Raw genomic sequence first — 24268 nt, forward strand, 5'->3', positions numbered from 1 at the left:
GTTTGTATGAAAATGTTTCGAAAACTCTTTTTTTTAGACCTCACTCCCTCATCATCCCACTCCAGACCTATTTTGGCAAATTTTTTTTTCACTTCAAAACTATGGGAAGAGCATTTTCAGTAAAAAAAAATTGCTAATATTTTCAGAGGGAAAAGTGATTTTAAGGGTGATTTGGCTGTTGTTTGTAGCACATCCAAAGACAACTCTCCTCATTTCTTTATCACTCTCACATGTACTGATGTTTTCCAATATTTTCCCCCCATAAATACATTTATATGCTATAAAAAAGAAAATTTGAGAAATTATGAAGTTTTTGCAACCCCAATCCCTGCCCCTGGTTGTTTCTGTTTAGAAATGAAAATATTGGAGAGCTTGAGGAGGTCATTGCTGGTATTTATCAACAGTGATGTAAAAAAAATTACAGAGATACATCTGCATAGCAAGTGACTTGATCTGAGATCGTGTGCTGAAACAAAAGCAATTGCAGCATGGAAGATGTTTGTAAACCATTCAAGAACACAAATACCATTAGTTTCACTTCAACATTAAAACTATTTTCGTCGCTTTGAAACCGCAACCTGTTCACTGACAAAACTTCACAAAAGTGATGCAGCATGAGGTTTTGTCAGTGAACAGCACACACACACACACACACACACACACACAGACACACACACACACAGAGACACACACACACACACACACACATACACACACACATCACCTTTCATTTGTGTGTATGTGTATCTAAGTGTGTATTGGTATGTGTGTGTGCGTGTCACTGTTGAAGTTGTTTGTACTTGTTAGTAACTCTTTGTTTTGTTTTTCTTTGTCTTCTAATAGTAATTACCCAATATTCTAGGCTCTTCTCACAGCTATCCCATGTTCAAAAATTATACAGGTATTTAAAAAAATTTTCATTCAATAAATAATGTTTTTACATTACATATACATTAATAGCGAATTAAAACTTAAAAGAGAAAGTGAGACTTTGCAAATGAAAATGGAATACTCTACAGTGAATGCAATGAATATTTAAATTCATGAAGAATTGGACGCAGTGAATATTTAAATTTGCAAGAAATTGGAGTTTAAAAAATTCAATAAACTTGAGGAATCAAAATTATAGGAAATTTCTTAAAACATGAATTTATAAAAATATTTCCAGACAGTCAACTCTTTAATAATTGCTTTCTTTTAGTAATTTTTACATACCTTATTAATAAGCAGCTTTCTCCATTATAGTATAGATGACTCTGGAAAATCAATGAGGGCCATTGCCAAAAAACTTTGGAGTGAACTATCAGAAGTGTGGTGCACAAGAACATTCAATATAAGTCATGTACTGAGGAAAGGCCAATTTGTGTTTGCAAAAACACAGGGAAACCATTTGACCTATGTTAAGTACTTACTTAAGAAAGTTAAAAGCCTTCACAGACATGGCATACTTTGACCAAGACCATATGTCTAACTAAAGAAATGACAGATGGTTATATGCAGATCATTCTGATATCCTCAGAGTGATGCGCACTTAGTTTCCAGGGTCTTAAAATTGATGCTGCTGAATATGCTGAGGTGCTTGAGACAGTTAAGACCAAGATGGATGAAGTACACAGTGGAAGGCCATGTGTTTCAACAAGACTCAGTGCCTTCTTACAATGCCTACATAACCCAAGAATGGATGTCAGACAACATTTATGATTTTGTAGCCTCCAAACTCACCAGATTTCATTTCCATAGACTACTGCAGTTAGAGTATTTTTGAATGGGAAACTAATCAACATCTTCACAATACTTCACTGAACATTAGCATTGTCCAGCTGATGTCCAAAATGAATTAGGACTGTCTGGTGCAGACATATCAACAATTTTAATCCTGCATTGGCAGTCATCGAAGTTGAAGGCAGATTCATAGAATAATTTTATGAAAAAGCTTGTTGAGGACTTGTACATAAATTTTTTCAAAGTACATTTGATTTGTACTAGATTAGAGTTGTTTTATCAAATTACTAAATATGTCTTCACATACTTTTTACGCCTTATATTACACAGTCTTAGCCTTACAAAATTTATTAAAAACACATTTTTTATATGAAAGAGAAATACAATCAAAAATTCAATTTGGTATCTGTGAAATTGGAAATTTTAACACTTACTTCAATTTATGTTTATTTGAAGCCAGAGATGTAAAAATGTACTGATGTAGTGATGACTGGGTATGATGTTGGGTATTCTAGTAATAGATCACTCTTTAACTGAGTTTGCTTCAGGCAGTTCATATATAGTACTTGGAAATCCTACTGCACAACTTGAATTATCCTGAAAAGAGTATTTGAAGAAGCTCTGAAACTGCATTGTGGTGAATAAATACATGTAACTTATTTCTATGGGATCTTAGAATTAATGCTGCTGAATATGCTGTAACTTATTGGTGGGATTTTGTAGACCTTGTATTATGGCTCTTTGCAAATAAGGGACAGTTGGTGATGAACTGGACATGTTGGTGGCTCTGGAAAAGGTCACTACCCTTTTATGTCATTAAAAACCACACATAATTAATCATTCTACCAGTAATTAACCTAGCTGGTTGTAATTCTATAATAATCTAGAAATTAAAACATATAACACTGCATGGCTTGATGTTTATTTGTAAATGTTTTCTATGTAAGACATGTTAGGGTTGCAATCATATATTGGAGGAGTACTTTTGATTTATAAGTAAATCCTTTCTCCCATCTGTAACCACTCGATCACAGAGTGAGAGCAGTTCTTTTCAGTTTGACTGACAGAGTTCAAGATTTGGACTGGGAATTCAACAGAGAAAAGTGGTGGTAATTACCTAAAAAGGTCATATTCAAAAGGAAGAGGTACTCCAATGGAGGTGAGCAGAGATTTCTGAGAAATAGTTTACCATTTAAATTTGTGCATCTAATGAACATGTTCTTAAGTTTTGTCATGTTTTTACGCCTTTGTTTGGGACCATTGGGGTATGCATAAAGAAGTTGTCAACATAAAACTTTATTTTGGCAAAGTTTTATGTTTGAATGCTTGTAGATGGCTTATCTGTCTCTGTGTTTCTGTTACAGTGCTGTATATTGTTAGTATTGGTGTTGAGTAATCCAAGTTAAATTTTACCAAGCAGATTAGTATGGATGTAGAAATTTGAATGCTCAAGAGAACCTACTACTCTATCTTATTATTTTATGCTCCAATTTGTTCTGGGTTCCCCTGCACAATCAATGGTGTATGTAAAGTACAGTTTGTTCAGTAGGGAATGTCTATGAGCCGTTTACTATATTGTTATTATTTAATCCCAGGTCAGCTCTGGGATGACCTGGGATTGATGAAAGATATTTTAACTGTGATTAAAATCATCAACATTGTAAAAAAATATTTAAAAAAAAGAAAAGTACTGAAATTGAAATCTTACTTTTTAAGTTATTGATTTTACTTCCTGTTATTTTACAGATTTTCCTGCAAATGTGACCATTCCTGATGTACTTTACCTGAGTTGGACTTGTTCTGATTGGATGTTATACTTTACAGAAACATACATGGCACCAATAGTGAGGTGTCCATGTATGTTACTTGCAGCTCAGGATTTTGTTGCAAGCTTAACTAAGCTTCTTCTGATAAGATGATGTTCTCCAGTTCCAAAGAGAACCAGCTTCCATTATCTGGTAATAATGGTTCGCTTAATGTCAATCAGATATCTAACAAGGGATGTTACAGCCTTAGGTCACGTCACAAGTCACAAAATATTTTCAAATGTGAGATCTGTAGCAAAATCTTTGATAGCAATTCTTCTTTGGAACAACACATGTTTTCTGTTCATCATTCTACAAATGGAGTGTTTTTATGTGAATTCTGTAGTGCCAATTTTTCACAAAAGAGCAGCCTCATGCAACACAGGTGTATCCATTTAACTAATACTACTTCACAAGCCATATTAGACACAGGTTTTCCTCAAAAGACTTATCAATCACTGACAGATAATTCTAATATAAATACTGTAAAGATGTCACAGAATTTTACCTGCGAATTCTGTCACAAAACATTTAAAACAAACTCAGCTTTGCTAATTCATAACCGCAGTCACACTGGTGAATCTCCTTATTCCTGTGAGTTTTGTGGCAAGAACTTTCGACAGACTGCACACTTAGATGTCCATATGAGAATTCATACTGGAGAAACACCATTTAAATGTAATTATTGTAATAAATCTTTTAACCAGAAGAACAACAGAAACAGGCATGAATTAATCCACTTAAATGGTAACATAGAACAAAATCCTACTATAACTGGAATAAACTTTGACACAAACACAGCCACATCCCCAATTCATACTTCCAGTGTTCCTAACACATCTCAGAGTTTCACTGTTTCTGATGTGAAAGAATCTTCTTTGACATCTTCCATTTCAGCAGATCAAAGCAGATCTAATGATTTGATTGTACAACGGACACCACAAACATCTCATATATGTCACTTGTGCAACAAAACTCTTAACAGCAAATCAGCATTACAAGTGCATTATAGAACACATACAGGAGAAAGCCCATATGTCTGCCATATCTGTAACCAAAGGTTCAAACAGAGTGCCCATTTGGATGCCCATTTAAGGGTGCATAGTAAGGAAACTCCTTTTAAGTGTCAATACTGTGATAAGGGATTCTCACAGAAAGGCAACAAAAATCGCCATGAGCGCACTCACTTTTTAAACAAAGAAGGAGATACTGGTAAAACAAATACACTACTGCCATCAACCAGAGAAGTATGTCACACAAACAGTATTATTGGTTGTGAATTTGAAACTTTGCTTGATCATGAGGGAGTCAGAATTAATATAAACTATAAACAGTTTGTTAATATTGATGCAGACAATGTTTATAGTGATAAAAGTAATCTAGCTATTTGTGAGTTTTGCCAGAGCCCCATCAAAGATTGTACTTGTGCAGCTACTCACTCTTCTTCATTCCGGCAAAATGCAGAACCATATTCTTTTCAGAAGACTACAGAACAGTTTGTTTTAAGTGATAACACCAGTAGAGAGACTGTAGAGAATCAAACAGCAGAGGTGACAAATATTCAGAAGTATAACAACTCCAGAAGTAAACTCACAGCTCAAACAATATGTAATGACAATACATGCATGTCAGCTTCAAGTGAACTGTTAAATTCCAATACTTCATCAAGGAACCATTCATCATTTATTTGCAAAATGTGTACAAAAGAGTTTGTCACTAACATTGAACTACAAAGGCACATGCAGTGTCATAAGGGAGTTACTGTCTGTGAGTTCTGTCATAAAGATTTTAAAAGCAGCTCATCATTAGCTGTCCACAGACGGGTTCATACTGGAGAGATGCCTTATAAATGTGACTACTGTAACAAAAGCTTTAAACAAGTACCTCATCTTGATGTCCATATGAGAACTCATACAGGAGAAATGCCATTTCAGTGCCTCTATTGTGACAAAAAATTCAGTCAGAAATGCAACAGAAACCGGCATATGAATACACATGTGAATGAAGCTGCTACTGAATCAAAGGATAAGTGTGACAAGAATGAGGTATATTCTGGCAACCAGGTTGAAAAACTTCAGTCTCTAACTGAATGTACAACATGTGGAAATGAATTTTCTGAACCTAATAGTTTCATAACACATATATTATCACATGACAATCTACCTGATTTATTAAGTCAAAGCAATAATCATAATAATCACACTCCTGAAATAAACTGCAATAATTCTGGGACAGTTACTTTTAAAGACAGTCAGTGTAGAGTTTGTAATGAGACATTTACAGATCAGGCTGGCTTAGACCAACATATAGCTTCATCTCATAGAAAGAACTCATTCCCTGTCTCCAAAGATAATTGTGAAACTGAAGCAAATAAAATACAGGAGAGACCTTTGGGCTTAATACCAGGTGAAATCCCTTACATATCTTCATCAGCTAATAATTCTCTTGTAGTTTTGAATAACAATATGGGTACATTAAGCCATTTAGGAAATGAAAGCTCCAAAAGTTTCCAACCAGACAATTGCAACATTGAAGTTCAGTCAAGGTCACAATCTGGGGAATTGCTTTATGAAGCTGGTTACATTGAAAATTCTCAAAACAAAGAATCCAAAACAAATAATTGGATTGAAGCAGCAAGCTTAAAAACAAGTGAACAGAGTATTTCAGCAAATTTTGTTTCCAATGATATGAGCTATACACCTGTTGAAAGACTTGGAACTCATGACTGTCAGATCTGTAATTCAAAGTTTACTAATTATACAAGTTTTATGGATCACCAAAGCTGTCATAATAACTGTATAGAGATGATGAGAAAATCTCAATCAGCTTCTGATGAATTTATTCATAATAACAGCAACTTCTCTGACAGAGGTGTTTTCAAATGTGAGCTTTGTGGAAAGTTTTTTCCTGACATTGCGAGCCTCCATTATCATCAACAGGTCAAACATTCACAACCTAGATCTTGTCATCAACTCGAGAATGGTGATTTTGAAGAAAGAGATAACTCTTTCACATCTAGTCCCAGCAACAAAGGACACTTAATAACAGGAAGCACCAACATAACTTCAAGTAATAAAGAAGATTTGGCAGGTATTAACAATAAACTTTTCAGTTGTAAAACATGTAACTTCCATTTTAATTCTCAGCAAGACTTGATTAAACATAAATTGTGTCACACTGTTTCAACTAATCATTCAGTAAAGTGTAATCAGGACATGACTGCAGCTTTAACTCCATCAAATACATGTGCCGCAGTGGCTGACCAAATGAATAAATCAGATTCTCCTTTGGTTTCCACCAATTCAAACATATGTGAATTTTGTAAGAAAGATTTCCGTAACCACTCTGCCTTGGTAATCCATCGAAGAATACACACAGGAGAAATGCCATTCCAATGTGAATACTGTCATCGTGGTTTTAGGCAAGTTGCTCACCTTGATGTACATCTACGGATACACACCGGGGAGACACCTTATAAATGTGCATTTTGTAATAAGAAGTTCAGTCAAAACTGCAACCGAATAAGACATCAGAAGATTCACCTGCAACCACAAAATTTAGATGGTAGTTATGAGCAGTCAACTAGCCACCAGGCTGGAGATCATATGTACAATTGTGAATTTTGTATTTCAAAGTTCAGCAACTATGAAGAGTTTTTAGATCATCTTAACTGCCACAACACTCCTTGCTTACAAGATGGACAACCAGAAGAATATAAGAAAAAACGAAAATTGCAGTCAGTTTCACAGAGTTTCTATTCTGAAAATGGAACTCCTGAAGATTGGAACTGTTGTGAGAGAGGTTTGACTGGATCTAATAATAAATGTAAACAGTGTAATCCCCATTCAGTTAATGCTGGTGAGTGTAACCTACAGATGGGAAGTAATTGTGACAAGACCCCTTTAAATGGTTACATACATAACTGTAGTGTATCAGATTGTGAAAATAATGGTGGTTACTTTGTGAAAAACTGCCAGAATAGTCTGAAGGTTATTGGGAATAATGAATGTGAGTTATGTAGTGTACAATTTGTGAACAAAGATGAACTTAATGTACACAAAGTGTCTCATCATATGGACCAGCCTTCAACAATGTTTAGCAATAGAAATTCTACCCACTGTCAGTCCAGCATGAATTTATTGAAAGATTCTGCTGGTCAAGGCCCATTTGAAAAGAGTTGTGAGTTTTGCCAGAAAACATTCAATAGTACTTCAGCTCTCATTACACATCGACGTGTACATACAGGAGAGACTCCTTACAAGTGCAGTTTTTGTCAAAAAAGCTTTAAACAAGCAGCACATAGAGATGTTCATATGAGAATACATACGGGTGAGACACCATACAAGTGCCAGTATTGTGACAGAAGTTTTTCTCAGAACAACAATAGACTTCGGCATGAAAAAACTCATCAGTTAGACAACAATACTACTACACAATCCAATGAAAATTCTCCAAGGACTGAGCTTCAGAATGACAGCAATGGGGCAACTAGTTCATCAGCTGAGCAAAATGGTGCATTATGTTTTACTTGTCCAGTATGTGGAGCACTGTTTGAAAGTGGTTTGGACCTCACTGATCACCAAACAATTTGTTTTGCAGCTAATGATAAACTTGCACATAATGATATAGATGTACCAAATTGTTCGGTAAGTCTAGTATTAGAAACAGATTCTTTCCCTAATGATGACTTGCAGCACATACCAAGTTTATCTTCAGACAATAACTACAATCTTAAAGATGCAGACAAGTCTAGTTACTCAGGTAAAAATGTAAGTCAACCAAGTGAAATATTTTTCAGTTGTCACTCTTGTGGAATTAAATTCAGAACTGAGTCTGTTTTAAATAAACATCAGAAGTCGTGTAAAGGTTCTTCAAGACTGGTTCCTGTAGCAACAGATGATATTGGCCTAAATTCTACTGTCATGTCTGAAGATGGATCTTCACACTTTACATTAGAAAATAATGTTGAATCATCAAAAGCTAAGCAACATGATGCAACAGTAGATCTGTTTCCATGCAACATTTGTGGTGAAGAATTTACTCTTGCCATACATCTTAATTGTCACATGGCTACACATTCAGAGCAAAAAGAATTTACTGATCATGTTACTAAGCAAAATAAACCAAGAGCACTTTCAATAATCCTTGAAGAACCTTCTTTGCATATGACTGTTGAAGAATTTGGGAATTGTTCTGAAGATGAAGGTCTTGCTACTCCTCAACCTGACTGTAGTGGTCATCTGGAGAATGGGGAAGACAGTGACAATGTTGCAGAGATGGAAGACAATGATGAAGAGCAAAAAGACAATACAAAACAAACTCACTTTAAGTATAAGAAGAATTCACAAATATTAGATTTTGAAAATTTGATAAAAAAAGAAATTCTTCTTGAAGATTATGAAAATCCTTTACACCAACTGAAAAAAACTTTTATTACAAAAGACAGTTCTAAAGATACAGAAAATCCTTGTGGTATTGATACTGCTATGGAAACAACATCAACTTGCTTACCTGATGCAGATCGAACAGAATACTTTTGTCATCAATGTAACATAGAGTTTACTAATGAAGAAAAACTACATCAACACAGGATGTCTGTTCATGAGGAAGCTAAAGAAAATTATGAAGTTGTGACTAGTGCAGAGCCACTACCTACACTATGTAATCGGGGGGATGGAAACCTACTTCTTGACCAACATATATGTGAATTTTGTGAGAAAGGATTCAACAGTAGCTCTGCACTGCATGTTCATCGTAGAATTCACACTGGAGAATCTCCCTACAAATGCCACCTCTGCAATCGGAGATTTAAACAAAATATTCATCTCAATGTCCATTTGCGAACACATACAGGAGAAACTCCTTATCACTGTCAATTTTGTGACAAAAAATTTACACAAAACAGTAACCGAATTCGTCATCAACGTATGCATCTAGCTGATATTACCACAGTGGATAGTTCAGCTGTTGTGGATAATATTACTCCATCTGAAAATAATGTGTCACTTGAACCAAACTCTGATTCTAGCAACAGAGATTCTTCAGATGACCATGAACTTATGACTAATAGTGAACAGCAATGGAAAGATAAAAAGCCTTTATATTATAACCAACTTTTTGAAAAGGAAAGGAAATCATCTGTTCTTAACAACATTCCTATAGAGTATCATCCACCAAATGAGCCTAAAATAGAAGTCAATAATAATAACTTGACTGGTTCCATTTACATGGGAGACTCTCAGCAAACGAGTGTTTTAAAAGAGGAAATAGATGCTGGTGACGATAAGCAGCTATCTATAAATACTAACAAACAACCAGCTGATAAGGAAGACTCCCAAAGTGAAGTGAACTTGTCTTTCCCTCAAGACTCTAAGTACTACTTAAGGAATTCACACTTTAGATGTGATTTCTGCTCACGACAGTTTCGTAGTAAATCTGCACTTATCATACATCGGCGAGTACACACAGGAGAGAAACCTTACCAATGTACATACTGTTTGAAAAGCTTCAAGCAAGTTGCTCACTTAGAAACTCATTCTAGAATACACACAGGTGAAACTCCATTCAAGTGTAACTACTGTCGACGATCTTTCAGTCAGAAAAGTAATTGTGATCGTCATCATCGTATTCATGTGGCTTGGAAAAAGAGGATGAAAGCTAGAGCTAAAGCTGCTGCAAAAACAGTTCACCTATGTACCATCTGTAATGGTCGGTTTGCTAATGCCAGTGCTTTAAGCAAGCATAAATGTTCTAAGGTAATTTCACTTGAAGAAGCAGAAGGCAACACTGATAATGTGCTTTCAAGCATACCTTACTCATGCAATATATGTGGTAAAAACTACATTAACAAAGGATATTTTGAAAGACATAAACAGTCACACACTTTAAACACCACCTCAGAGAAAGATGCAACATCTGTTACTGAAAAGGCATTTTATTTATGTGAGATTTGCCAGCAAAATTTTACAGATAAAACACAATACACTGAGCATGTATTTCAGCATATCTCTGAGACACCATGTGATCAGGAAGCAAGTTCATACACCTCTACTGACGATGTTCCTGTCGACCATATTAGAGAAGTCTGCTATTTATGTGAGCAGTGTAAAAAAGAATTTTATAATAAAGAAGATTTCTATTCTCACTCTTGCTCCTCTACTTTTGACTCTGGCAATAAGGAAAGATATGAAGAACAAGACTCTAAAAGTTTTGAGAACTCCTGTAATGATGACGAAATATTTACCACAACTCTACTTGATCAAGACCTTTCACGAGAAACTGAAGTTTCTGGGTTTTCAGAACAGAATGGAAATAACAGTGGACTGAGTGTGTGTGAGTTCTGCAACAAGACATTCAAAAGTTTATCATCTTTGCTTATTCATCGACGTGTACACACTGGGGAGACACCATTTAAGTGTCCTTATTGTAAACGACAATTTAAACAGATTGCACACCTTGATGTCCATTTAAGAACACACACTGGAGAAACTCCTTTTAAATGCCAGTTTTGTGACAAATCATTCACACAGAACAGTAACAAGAACAGGCATGAGAAAGTTCACCTGAGCAGTGAAACTGCAGCACAACTTGAACTCAGTAGTAGTCAAATATTTTCTAAAAATTCTGTTAATTCAGCAGTAACTACGTCTGAAAAACCATGTCAAAGTTACTGCTGTGACATTTGTTTTGCTATGTTTTCTACAGAAAATGACCTAAATGAACACATCCAAACGCATCAAGATACAAGCTATGATCTTGGGACTACGCTTTTAGATTTGAATCAAAATTCAAATAAAAGGCACCACCAAGGTGAAAATGATGAATCTAACCAAAACCAGCTCCCACATGGAAAATCTAAGAGACTGAGTGACATAAAGAAAAGATGTATTATGGAAGTCAAAGGACTTGCCAATGAACAAGAGTTAAAGCCAGAAGTTTTTAATCAAAATAGACTTGACGACCAAAGTATGACATACGACAACTTTGGTGAAAATATTTCTTGCCACCAGTGTGAAATGTGTGACAAAATATTCCAAACAAATGATGCTCTTGTAGAACACAAATTCTCTGAGCATATAATATCATCTAGTAACCAAGACATTGATGATTGCAGTTCAAAAATAATAGGCAGCCAGAAGTCTGTCTCTGCTAACTTTGACAATGGTTTGCAAAAACATGTATGTGAATACTGTAACAAAGATTGCAAGAGTTTTTCTTCACTGCTTACACACAGACGAGTACACACGGGGGAAACTCCATATAAATGTAGTTACTGTGAACGTAGCTTCAAACAATCTGCTCACTTAGATGTTCACATGAGGACTCATACAGGAGAAACACCTTATAAATGTAAGTTCTGTGACAAAGCGTTCTCTCAGAATAGTAACAAGAATCGTCATGAGAGATTACACCTCATCCAAACAGCTACTTGAGTCAAAGTAAAACAATATTGTAACTACTCAGAGACTGAATTGTGAATACTTACCAATGTGTATAATAGCATATACTGCAACACTTCAGCTTTTCTGTCATCCTTTAAGATAAGAGTTTATCATTAATTTCATATTCATATGTCAATCCATAAACATTGTAATAAGATGTCCATTCATCAAACTGCTTCAGTTTTGACTGATGCCTTGTTTCTGAAGTTGGTTGACTTATATGCTGTTATATATAATGTTGCAGTCAACACGTCAACCACTGCCAGTAGAAAACAGCATTTTCTATTATGACAAATTAGTTTCTTAAAATAAAAGGCTTTATTAAGGAATCATATCAAATTATTTTCTAATTTTATTACAATTCTACATCTTCAAATGCAAAATTAATGTAACTTTAAGATGTCAAACAGCATTTTTGTTTATAAATAAATATTTGAAGGTATTTTATATAAATATATATAATATATATGTGAGTGAGTGGGCAAACAATAGAAGGGCACTCAACAAATTTATTGGGAGTTACATGTATGGATCAAAACAGTTTGATTCAAATTTGTTGGTACTCTTGAGTTTCAAGTGTGGTGCTAGTTGTCAACCATTTTGAATTTGAATGACAGAAGTTGATTGTTATTACCATAAGGTAGGCTGCTGTTGGTTGAGGAAGGTCACACAGTGTTGTGGTTTCATGTTGGTGTATGAGTAACAGTTAGTTGGAAAATACCGCATAGTGAACAGGAAATTGAATACGTGGCAATTAGGAAATCGGTCAGGTTGTTGGTGGAGAAATAGGAAGGAGTAGCATGTGCAAGTATATAGTTCTATATGTGGTTGTGCAGACACGCTCATATGGTTTTGTGTACATGTGTATTGATGTGAGCATGCGCATCTGTTCATGAGTGCACATGCACATGTCTGCACACACACTTGGACGAACACATGCACACCAGTATGCACATATGCATTTGCGTGCATGCATGAGTATATGCACAAAACAAGCGTCGGGGGTTGGTATGCGTTGGTAAGTGGCAGTCCTGTTCATAGGGTTGGTTGGTAGTGGTGCTAAGGTGGTATATCTGGGTTGTTGGTAGTCAGAGGTTCGCATCAATGCACACATGCATGCAATACCATGATTGTGTCTACACACCCACATATAGAACTATATACTTGCACATGCCACCCCTTCCTACTCCCCAACAACCATGTGGTCTATTTCCTGTTCTCCACGTGGTCAATTTCCTGTTTACCATGCAGTATTTTCCAACTAACTGTTACCCATATACTAACATCAAACCACAACACCGTATAACCTTCCTCGACCAATAGTAACCCACCTTATGGTAATAACAATCAACTCAAATTCAAAATGGCTCACAACTAGCATCGCGCTTGAAACTTGAGTACCAATGAAAGCTGCAGAGATGTTAAAAATATCTGGTGAGGCAGAATAAATGATTAGAATAAATGAAGTTATACAGGAAGGTATTGTACCCAATAACTGGCATAACAGTATCATTGTAAACTGTTATGAAGGCAAAGGAGATGCCTTAGAGAAAGGAAGCTATAAGGAATCAAACTACTGGATCAAGTTATGAAGGTCATGGAGAAAGTTATAGCATATCTGATCAATGACAAAATAGACCTAAATGAGATGCAGTTTGGTTTCCTGCTTGGAAGAGGTATCATCAATGCAATTTTCTTAGTGAGGTAACTGCAGGAGAAATAGAGCAAACCACTATATCTGGCATTTGTTGACTTGGAGAAGGCATATGTCTGGGTACCACAATAATTCAGTAGTCATTATGGAAATTACATGTGGATAAATGACTTGTGAGGGCTGTACAAGATATGTACAAAGATGCAATAAACGAAGTAAGAGTCAAAAATTATTTCAGTAATGAAGCTAGGAGTCCATCAAGTTTCAATCCTCAATCCTCTACTATTCATCATAGTCCTGCAGGCCATCACGAAAGAGTTTAAGATTAGCTGTCCATAGGAACTCCTATCCGCCAATGATCTAATTCTCATAGCTGAATCTAAAGTAGAATCAGGAAATTCCAAACCTAGAGTTGAGAGGCCTCAAAGTAAACTTAAGAAAAGACAAAAGATTTTAATGAGTAGGAGAGAAAACAGGACTCTTCAGAGAAATGGCCTGGTTCAGTATGTAAGAAAGTAGGTGTAATCTTCATATGCTGTACCCAATGTAAACTATGGACATGAGATGTTATGGAATCACAGATAGACTAACAGGAAAATCAGTATGTCCAATAAGCAAACCAGAAATAGAATCTCTGAATGACCTGCTAGAAGTAGCCAATAGCTTTTATCACCAAGGAAATATTAGTATAAAAGGTGGTCACTCCAAAAGTAAGAAGAGGTTGGAAAAGGTTCAGGGAGCTTCTGCCACTGCTAGCAACAAAGCACTTTCCTCTCAGCAGATTGTATGATACTTATGTTAGAACTGTGGTGCTGCATGGTGGTGAAACATAAACCTTGAATACAAAGGACTTAAGAAGACTGGGTAAAAATTAAGCTAGTATACTCTGTTGGATGTGCAATGTAAGTGTGCATGAGCAACAAAGTACAAATGTGCTGAGAGAAAAACTGGGCAGATGTAGTATGCAAGAAAGAAGACTGTGCTGGTATGGACATGTGATGTATATGGATGCTAGAAGCTGATTACTTAAGATGGATGGAACTTGCAGAAGAGGAAGACCTAGGAAAACATGGAACAAAGTGCTGAAGGCTGACCTTCAGCACTTGAATCTCATGGAGGAAATGAGAAGCAGCCAAGATGACTAGTAATATGCACTTCCCAAGAAGATCCACCCAAATCATTGAAACTAAGATACTGAGATCACAATGTGTGTATATATGATGGTGGGCCACCTGCCCACTTTCGTCATTCCCATCATCCATTATCTCTTTAAAGGCGGTGAGCTGATAGAAAAGTTGGCAAGCTGGCAGAATCGTTAGCATGCCGGGTGAAATGCTTAGCAGTATTCGTCTGCCACTATCTTCTGAGTTCAAATTCCACCGAGGTCAACTTTGCCTTTCATCCTTTCGGGATCAATAAATTAAGTACCAGTGAAACGCTGGGGTCAATGTAATTGACTAATCCCCTCCCTGAAAATTTCAGACTTTGTGTCTATTGTAGAATGAATTATCTCTCTAACCGCAGTATTTTGCTGCTGTAATTAAATACGAGTAGAATTGCATGTTTCACAAGATTTTACTTGATACCTACTTGTTACCTGGAACCATTTCATTTGTTATTTATCCTTCATTCTTAATACTGTTCTCTCCACCCATACTTTTGATCAACCTCAAGCATATGTCATCTTTCCCTCTCTCCATCATCCTTCTCTTGTCTACTGTACCATTATTACAATGCTGTAACTCTTCACCACCACCCTCTTTTTTCTCCACCTTCCCCCTACTCATATGTATCATTCATCACTCCTCAACTCTTATCCATCATCCACTCCTTAACCCTATTAATTTCTACAGCTGTCACTTTCCAATACATTCCCTATGCACCCACCAACATTGCTCTTCAGGATATTCACCCCTAACTCATTTTTCATCGCTCATTCTGTCATACACCCTTATACTATCTACCCATCTGCCTTCCCTGTTCTCCTGTCCCTACTTACTTCTACTTGCCTCATGTATTGAGGGTTCACTTTGAAACTTCATCACTGTTTTATCTTTTCCATGCTCTACACTGGTCACTCGTATCCTCTGCTTTATAATGTAGATAGCCATATAACTCCCCTACAGCAAAAGATCTGTTCTATTCTGACCCTTTCTCTCATTTCCTAGCATAATGCCTCCTTCCTCTCTACTATAGCACCACTCGGCTGCAAGCTGCAATGTCAACTTTACTAGAGCTGGTGTCATGAAAAAAACCACCCAGTACACTCTATAAAATGGTTAGCATTAGGAAGGGCATCCAGCTATAGAAACCATGCGAATGCAGAAACTGGAGCACAATGCAGTCTTTGGATCTGTTGGGTCCTGTCACACCATCCAATCCACACCAGCATGGAACTCAGGTGTTAATTTTAGTAAGTATACATGTATTTCCAAAACTAGTGTCATGAAATATTTATTCATTTCAATTTATTTTCCCTTCTCTTACAGCAGGTCTAAACTAACTTAAAGGCAATTGAAACTGGTAGCATATTTTGGTAAAAATGTAAATCTTTTCTTCCTTTCATTCATGATAATGCTCTCAAAGCATTTTCTCCTTTTTGTTTTTAATATAAATTTACTCATGAAAATTCTAAACAAGGAAAAGGTTGACAATGACTTCAAAGATTTGGCTTGCTCACCTTCATCAGACTGCTTTACTTAGGTTCTTCTTGACTTTAAATAATCTATGGAATTTTTCTTGGGTAGTTGAAGCTATGCGAATGATAATTAAGTGTACTGAGGAAGTAGTTGTGCAGGAAGAGAAGATAAAGATAGAAAGGAACAAAGTATGTGTTTGTAAGGAGTAGATTAACAGAATGTTATGATATGGAGATATATTTTGGTTTCAAGTTCAGTCAGGTATGGAAGTAAAGGTGTCAAAGGTGCAGGTCACAACACTCTTTCTATAGAAAGTTGGTTTTGCTCTGTCGTAAGGTTCACAAAAGAAAACTTGTTAAATCAGCTGGTCACACATCATAGGTTACACAGAGATTGAATTGGTGCTGGTGTTATTAAATTTCTAGGAAGAAATTTTAAACTGGGTGTATTGAGAAGATTATGTTACTATAAAATTGAGAAGACTATGTTACTATAAATAATTATCATTTGGGCTTTCTAGTCTCATTTTAGCATGGCTATTGTGTATCATGGCAGACATATGCATACACATAAGTTCATGATGTTACTTTTACATCCATATGAATGTATGAAGATGATATACTTTTATATAGGTATATCCGTCTATAAGAATAACAATGAATAACAAAAATAGATAAAACAACATATATGCATACTGACACATAGCTGTATGTCTTTGTATAAAAACACACATGTATACTCATATATGTGTGCCACAATACATAGATAAAAAATACAAAAATAGAGCCCCATGGCTCTATCTAGCTACCTATCTACTACTCTCTCTTTCTGTATATATATATATATATATATATATATATACACACACATATGCATGCTTACATACCTCAGCTCACTCATCTGCACATCCACTTCTGTTGTCAGGTACATATGCACATATGTGCAAGTGTGTATGTGTGTGTACGTACATAGATATATAATTTCTAATAACAATTTGATTCAGCTCCTTATAGCTTAAAGTTTTCTCTGCAAAACTTTTAGTCATATGGAACTGAGTCAAACTGTTATTAAAAGTTATATGTAACTCCTGTTATATAAATATATATTATCCGAAATGTGTCATACCAATCAGTTTCACATAAAGAATACAATGGAATTTTATGTAAGAAACCGATTATATAACTTTATGCTCATCAGAGTTAGCCGATATGGAAGGGAATATAGCGACTGCTTTCTATTGTCTGACGTAGATTAGCACAACTGGTCAGTGGCTGCTGTTAAAAAGGTGGTGGAATGAAAAAGAAGCTAGGGGATTAGTTTAGGAGTTATGTCCCTTGGTTGGTTATGCTTTGAAGTGAGCAAGAGTTATCTTGAAGTGGGGAAAGTGTGTATTATAAATGTGGTGCTTCTGTGGGGATGGGGTGTGTGGTAAGTAGCAGTGTCACGTGTAATTTTTTCTGTGGGGTGTACCCCCACTTATTTGTGATTTGGCATATGCGGAACTAATAATTCTTTGCAGAAACCACTGCATATTCGTGGAATCATAAATATCGTCAGCAATTTTTTATGGTTTTTTTCTGTGGCAATATATATTTTTTCACACTTTCTAAGGCTAAATTATTAATAATAATATACCATATTTGCCATCTTACTGGATGCCCCTTCGCAGTTGAAACTCCCTATGATTAGAATAGCCGCATATCACATCGCTTGATTGTTTCTCTTATTCCTGCTTTCAGTCAAAGCTTGCTAATTAATATCGCGACATCTGTCTATATTTCACACATACACACTCTCTCTCGCTGTATTTGTCTCTCAACAAAAGCCTCTCATTGTAGTGGAAATATATATATATACATACATATATATATATAAAAATATACAGTGTATCACACCAATATTACTTGGACTAGTGATGACAGATCAAAGATATATATAACATGAGACTGAATGTTAATTTTATACCCGCACTTTTTAAAAAATTATCGCTACATTTGATCATACTCATTGTTTATTTCAACAGGATAATTTTTAAGGTCGTGAAATTAAGTTACTTGCTGGTCCCATCGCTCTCTCTTTCTCTTATTATTATAGTATTGATTACTGTATCTAGTGGTAATACAAATTAAATTTTTCAAAATCATGATTATTTTTAATCTCTGCTCAATCTCCCATTGGTGGTATGCACATATTAGATAAAAGGAAGATTTTGTAGGTTTTTTGGGGAAAAACTGCATCCAGTAGCTATCTTAAGTATTTTGTTGAGTGCTGTGTTTTTCGCAGCATGTTATTAAAGCCCTAAGATGCTGCCCAAACCCCCTGACATCTTCTAAGGCTTCTGGCAGTGAACCTAAGTGCCAGAAAAAGGTTATGACGCTCCATGAGAAGGTACAACTACTGGATATGTTCCGGGAAGGTAAAAGTTATGCTACAATAGGTTGCTATTATGTTATCAATGAAAGCACCATACGCTACATGAAAAAGAATGAGGTAGCAATCAGGATTACTGTAGCAGTAACTTTCAGTGAAAGGGCCAGAAAGATAATGATAGTGAGAAATAAGCATTTTGTCAGGATGGAATCTGATTTGGCATTGTGGATCAGTGACTGAAAGAAGGAAAACATCCCCTTGAGTGGTATCATTATTTGCAAGAAAGCACTGAAATTCTACCAGCAGTTCAACAGAGGAGACTGAGCAGAAGGCACCAAAGAACCACATCCAAGACCATTGACAGCATTGGAGCTTGAAAATTTTCAAGCCAGCAAGTGATGGTTTGACCGTTTCCAGAAACAGTTTAAAATGAAGTGTGTTTTCCTGCGTAGAGAGACAGCAGCAGCCAACAAAGAGGCCACTGAGAAGTACCTCAAGACCTTCAGGCAGATAATTGAGGACAAGGGATACAATCCAGAACAGGTTTTCAATATGGACAAGACTGGCTTGTTCTGGAAGATGCCTTCCAGAATGTACACCATGAAGGACAAAGGTAGAGCCTTACGATTTAAGGCACAGGACAGAGTGGCGCTAATTATGTGTGGTAATGCTGCTAGCTTTGTGATGAAACCAGGATTTATCTATAAGTCTGCAACCCCGAGGGCCTTTGAAAATAAGAATAAAAACTAGCTGCCTGTCCACTGGATGCACAGTACCAAGGTCTGGATTACCAAAAGTCTAAATTTGAATTTGTTCCACCAGTGCTTCATCCCTCAAGCCAAGGAATACCTCCAAAACATATGCATGGAATTCAACATGATGCTTGTTATGGATAATATTGGCAGTCACTCTTTGAATTTCAATCACAAGGGAGTCCAAGTTGAGTTCCAGCCTATGGATCAAGGTGTGATCCGTGCCTTCAAGGCACTTTACACTCAGAACTCTCCAACACCTTGTGGACAGAATAAATTCGGATGAGAATTTCAAGTTAAAGGAGTACTGGCATAACTTCACAATCGCAATGTGCCTGTCAATCATCCATGCTGCTCTTAAAGACATGTAAAAAGAAACCCTCATCACATGCTGGAAGAAGATGTGGCCAGAGTGTGTCCAGGACTACAAGGGATTCTCACCTGAAGATATTTTGCACAAGGCTGTTGACAATGTGGTGAAACTGGCAAAGGTACTTGGTGGCAAAGGTTTTGACGACGTCACCCAAGATGAGGTCAACAACCTCATCGATGCCCACTTTGAAACTCTGACATATGAAGATTTGTTGGAGTTAACAAAACCTGCCAGTAAAGAGGAGGAAGAAGTGCCAGATCCAGAAAAAGAGGAAGATGAGGTGGGCCTGGCAATCGAATGTCTGTCTGACCTTTTAAGGACAGCAAAGGAATTGCAAGGGAAGGCAGAAGCATGGGATCCCTATATGGTTCGGTCTCTCCAATTTAAAAATGCCACTGATGCTGCCATGCAGACATAAAACTCTCCTCACCGCCATGAAGAAACAACGACAGCAACGTCCCATCACAATGTTCCTCAAGCTCACCAAGAAAGCCTTGCACGAAGATACAACATCCTCTAAAACACCTGAAGAAGAGGCATCCCCTAAAGAGATATTAAATATCTGAAGAATACTGGTTTATATTACGTATATCAGTAACAATGTCACTCCAATAGGTAAATAAAAATAAATATACAGTTTATTAATGCATAAATATAAATCAGAAATGGAAAAACAAAACAATAAATTGAACAATTATAAATTCAATTCAGTAAATATATCTGTCTTATATGGAATAATACTGGACAATGGAAAACACCTAAATTGTTATATATATATATATATATATATATATATATATAATATTTAATAATAATTTAATAAAAAATGAAGTAAAATGTACAGTTACTCACCAATAATGAATGATATTGATTTAAGATGATGATGATGAAACTAATGAAGGTAATGACTGCACAGCAAAGAAGATTTAAAGCTCTTTAGGGGATGCCTCTAAAAATATACAGTTTATTAATGCATAAATATAAATCAGAAATGGAAAAACAAAGCAATAAATTGAACAATTATAAATTCAATTCAGTAAATATATCTGTCTTATATGGAATAATACTGGACAATGGAAAACATAACACTTGACACTTCTCTGAAAGACATACCAATACCACCAAAAAATGCTTATATGAAAGAGCTGATTGCCAAAATAACAGACTTCACACATAGACTAAGATGGAAAACTTTTTATTCTGGTAAAGACCAAATGGATACCACTAATAGCAATAAGGATATTAGCATGGATTTTACCGCTTGAATATTTAAAACCAGGAAGACACCATTACATAATAACCCCCTAGAAACATTTGAAAAAGAACTATGGACTATAATCAAAAACTTAAAATTTAAGAAACACCCATTGCAGAACAACCGAGAAAATAAGCTAAAAAAGTTAACACATGAACTGACAAATATAAAAGGAGTTATTGTTAATTCAGATAAAACAAGAAATTTATATAACATGGATATTAATTTATACCATAAATTATTGTACAAAGAAATTACAAAAAAATACAAGGTAGTTCCCTTAGACAGATTAACCTAGAGGCTAAAAAAATTATGGAAAATTATAATATAGATGATAAAACAGAACCATTATTACCCAGTAGACCATGGATTACAATTAAGGATCATAAGGAGAATTTTCATATTGATACAAAGGTTAGATTAATCTGTCCTAATAAATCTGATTTATGTAAACTTAGCAAGATCTTGAAAAATAAGATCAAACTACAAATATGGTCAAACACTCAGAATACTATTAAATGGTTCTCTAATATAAATAATAAATATAAACATAAATTCCTACAAATAGATACTGAGAATTATTACTCTAGAATAGACCCTACTTTATTAAATGACACCTTGATATTTGCCAAAAAATATACATCTATTAGTGCGAAGGAAATCAATGTAATTTTAACAGCTTGCAGGTCGGTTATAAATTTCAATAATAAGTTATGGGCAAGAAAAGATACCCATAACTGTTTCGATATCTTTCTGGGAGCACCAGATTCCATGCAAATAACTGACTTAGAAGGTGCATATTTATTGGCAAATATACAAGACAAATTCCCAGAGCTAATGGGGAATTTTATAGAGATGATGCACTATTTGTAGTTAAGAATACATCTAACAGATGCCTAGAACTCATTAAAAAATGATTATTTAAATTTTTTTAAAGATTTGGTCTATCTATAACTATAGAAAAAGAATATAATTCAATTAATTACTTAGATATGAACTGTAATTTATTATCTGGAATACATGAACCATATATGAAACCAAATTATAAATAAAAATATATAAATTATCAAAGCAAAGAGAATTTCATATTTATCTTGTAATGAAGATATAGTTAATAGACATAAAGACCAATATGATTTGGCTTTAAGTAAACCAGGATATAAGAATAAATTAAAATATATTATAGTAATACAAATAAAATCAGTAAATTTGATAATAGGAATAATAACATAAAAACTAATGATAATAATAAAAATCATAGATATATAAAGAAACTGAATAAAATTTAAAATGATATCTACTTAATGAATAAAAATAATTTTAGTAGTTTCAACAATAATAAAGTAGATACTAATAAGGTAATATGGCTTATAATCCCATATGCCATGGAAATAAAAACTAATTTGGTGAAATGCATTTATAGGCTAATTAATAAGCATTTCAATATAAATAATAAGTATTATGAAATTATTTACAATAAAAGAATAAAGATAGGATATAGTTTAACTCATAACTTAGCAACTATTATAGCTTCTATAAATAATAAAAAATTAGATTTATTTGAATAGAGAATGTGTTAGTAATAACTCCCCTAATGTCAGGGCCGATATAGAAGATATTAGTAATAATACTACTAGGTATTTCATTAATAAACATAATATTATTAAGAATGATCAGAAACCAGTTACATCTAAAGCCTCTTCCTCAACCAATATAAATAATTATTCTTATAAAACATGTGATTATAAAAATATAGATAGCTGTGTGGTTAAAAATTTATGTAAATTAAAAAATGTAGTATATCAATGTAAAGTTACCACAAATTAATAATAAATATATTTATATTGGATCACCTAAAAATGAAATGAAGAAGCGTCTTTCAACACATTTATATACATTTCAGAATAGGAAAAGACAGAATTCAACAAGTCTAAGTAAATTCATTTGGGAACTTAAAGATAAAAAAATTAATTTTAATTTCGAATAGGATATCTTGGTGACTGCCCCTAGTTACAATATAAGTAATAAGTAGTGCCTTCTTTATTTGAATGAGAAATTATTTATTTTGATGGCTACATTTCCTTTACTTAACCTGAGGGATGAAAAAAATATATCTTGCCTATGGAAAAACAAATAGGTATTGACTAGATATAAATGATTTTTTTATAATAGTTATAGTTAATAGACTGTCATTTTGATACTTCATAATAGATATCTTTAACTATTGTTAAGTAAATTAACAACTCTTATAATTATAATTAAAATTATAAATAGAACTTAATTTATATTTCCCCATTCTAAAGATGTAAGCATATAAATAGGAACTTATTGATGTGTATATATATAAATGCATGTGTATTTTTCAATGTCTACAAATAACAGAAAAAATAAATAAATAGTTACCAGGGTAGCAAAAATTCCCATAAGTACCAAGGATGTAACAGCCTACATATAAAGGTAGAAACTCCAGGTTTTGGTGAAATGTTTTTGTATAAATGGATAAATAAATAAATGGAGTTAAACGCAGGTGTTATTCAAATCTTCCGACACATTTCAAAGAAAAAAACATTGGTATTATTCCAGAAGGAATAAAATGATGTAAAACAATACAATCTTCTCATCAGGGAAAAAAAGAGAAACAAAATGCATCAATAAGATATTTTAACCGAATGTGATGCATTTTGTTTCTCTTATTTTACCCGATGAGAAGATTGCCTTGTTTTACATCATTTTATTCCTTCTGGAATAATACCAATGTTTTCTTTAAAACATATGTTGGAAGTATAAAGATTTGAATAACACCTGCATTTAATTCCATTTATTTATTTATCTCTATATATATATATGTATATATGTTTATGTGTGTATGTTTGTATGCGTATGTGTGGGGATGTATGTATATATATGTATATTTGAATTTGTCATATATATATGTGTGTGTGTGTGTGTATACATGCATATCTGTATATCTCAGTATAGATATTTGCTTATTTGTTTCTTTATATACGGGAAGAGGTATACATCTATATATGTGAAAGTCTTTGTGTAGATATGACGGTGTATATATCTGAATAGATATGTATCTAGGTATATATAAGGGAGTATATATATATAAGTATAGCTGTATTAGTGTGTGTATATATGTGTGTGTGGATGTGTATGTATATATATACATGTATATGGGTATATATGTATATGTGCATGGGTGTATATATGTATGTGTGTGTATGTATATGTATATATATATATATATATAT

At 34.5% G+C, this 24268-nt stretch overlaps 1 protein-coding gene across 2 annotated transcripts in view; it reads left to right on the plus strand.

The window, feature by feature from the left end:
- The window catches only part of LOC106880551 (uncharacterized), a 74109-nt gene extending 61802 nt beyond the window's left edge, over positions 1-12307 (plus strand). Inside the window, exons 2-3 of one of the 2 annotated variants that reach the window (XM_052967286.1) lie at positions 2757-2881; positions 3469-12307. In XM_052967286.1, coding sequence (XP_052823246.1) covers positions 3638-11959 — 8322 coding nt within the window. In that variant the 5' untranslated portion in view covers positions 2757-2881; positions 3469-3637 and the 3' untranslated portion in view covers positions 11960-12307. The remainder of the gene's footprint in view (positions 1-2756; positions 2882-3468) is intronic. The other variant, XM_052967285.1, reaches the window with a different exon arrangement.
- The last annotated feature ends 11961 nt before the right edge of the window (positions 12308-24268 follow it).

Source organism: Octopus bimaculoides, chromosome 4, assembly GCF_001194135.2.
Source record: "Octopus bimaculoides isolate UCB-OBI-ISO-001 chromosome 4, ASM119413v2, whole genome shotgun sequence".
Classification (NCBI taxonomy): Eukaryota; Metazoa; Mollusca; class Cephalopoda; order Octopoda; family Octopodidae; genus Octopus; species Octopus bimaculoides.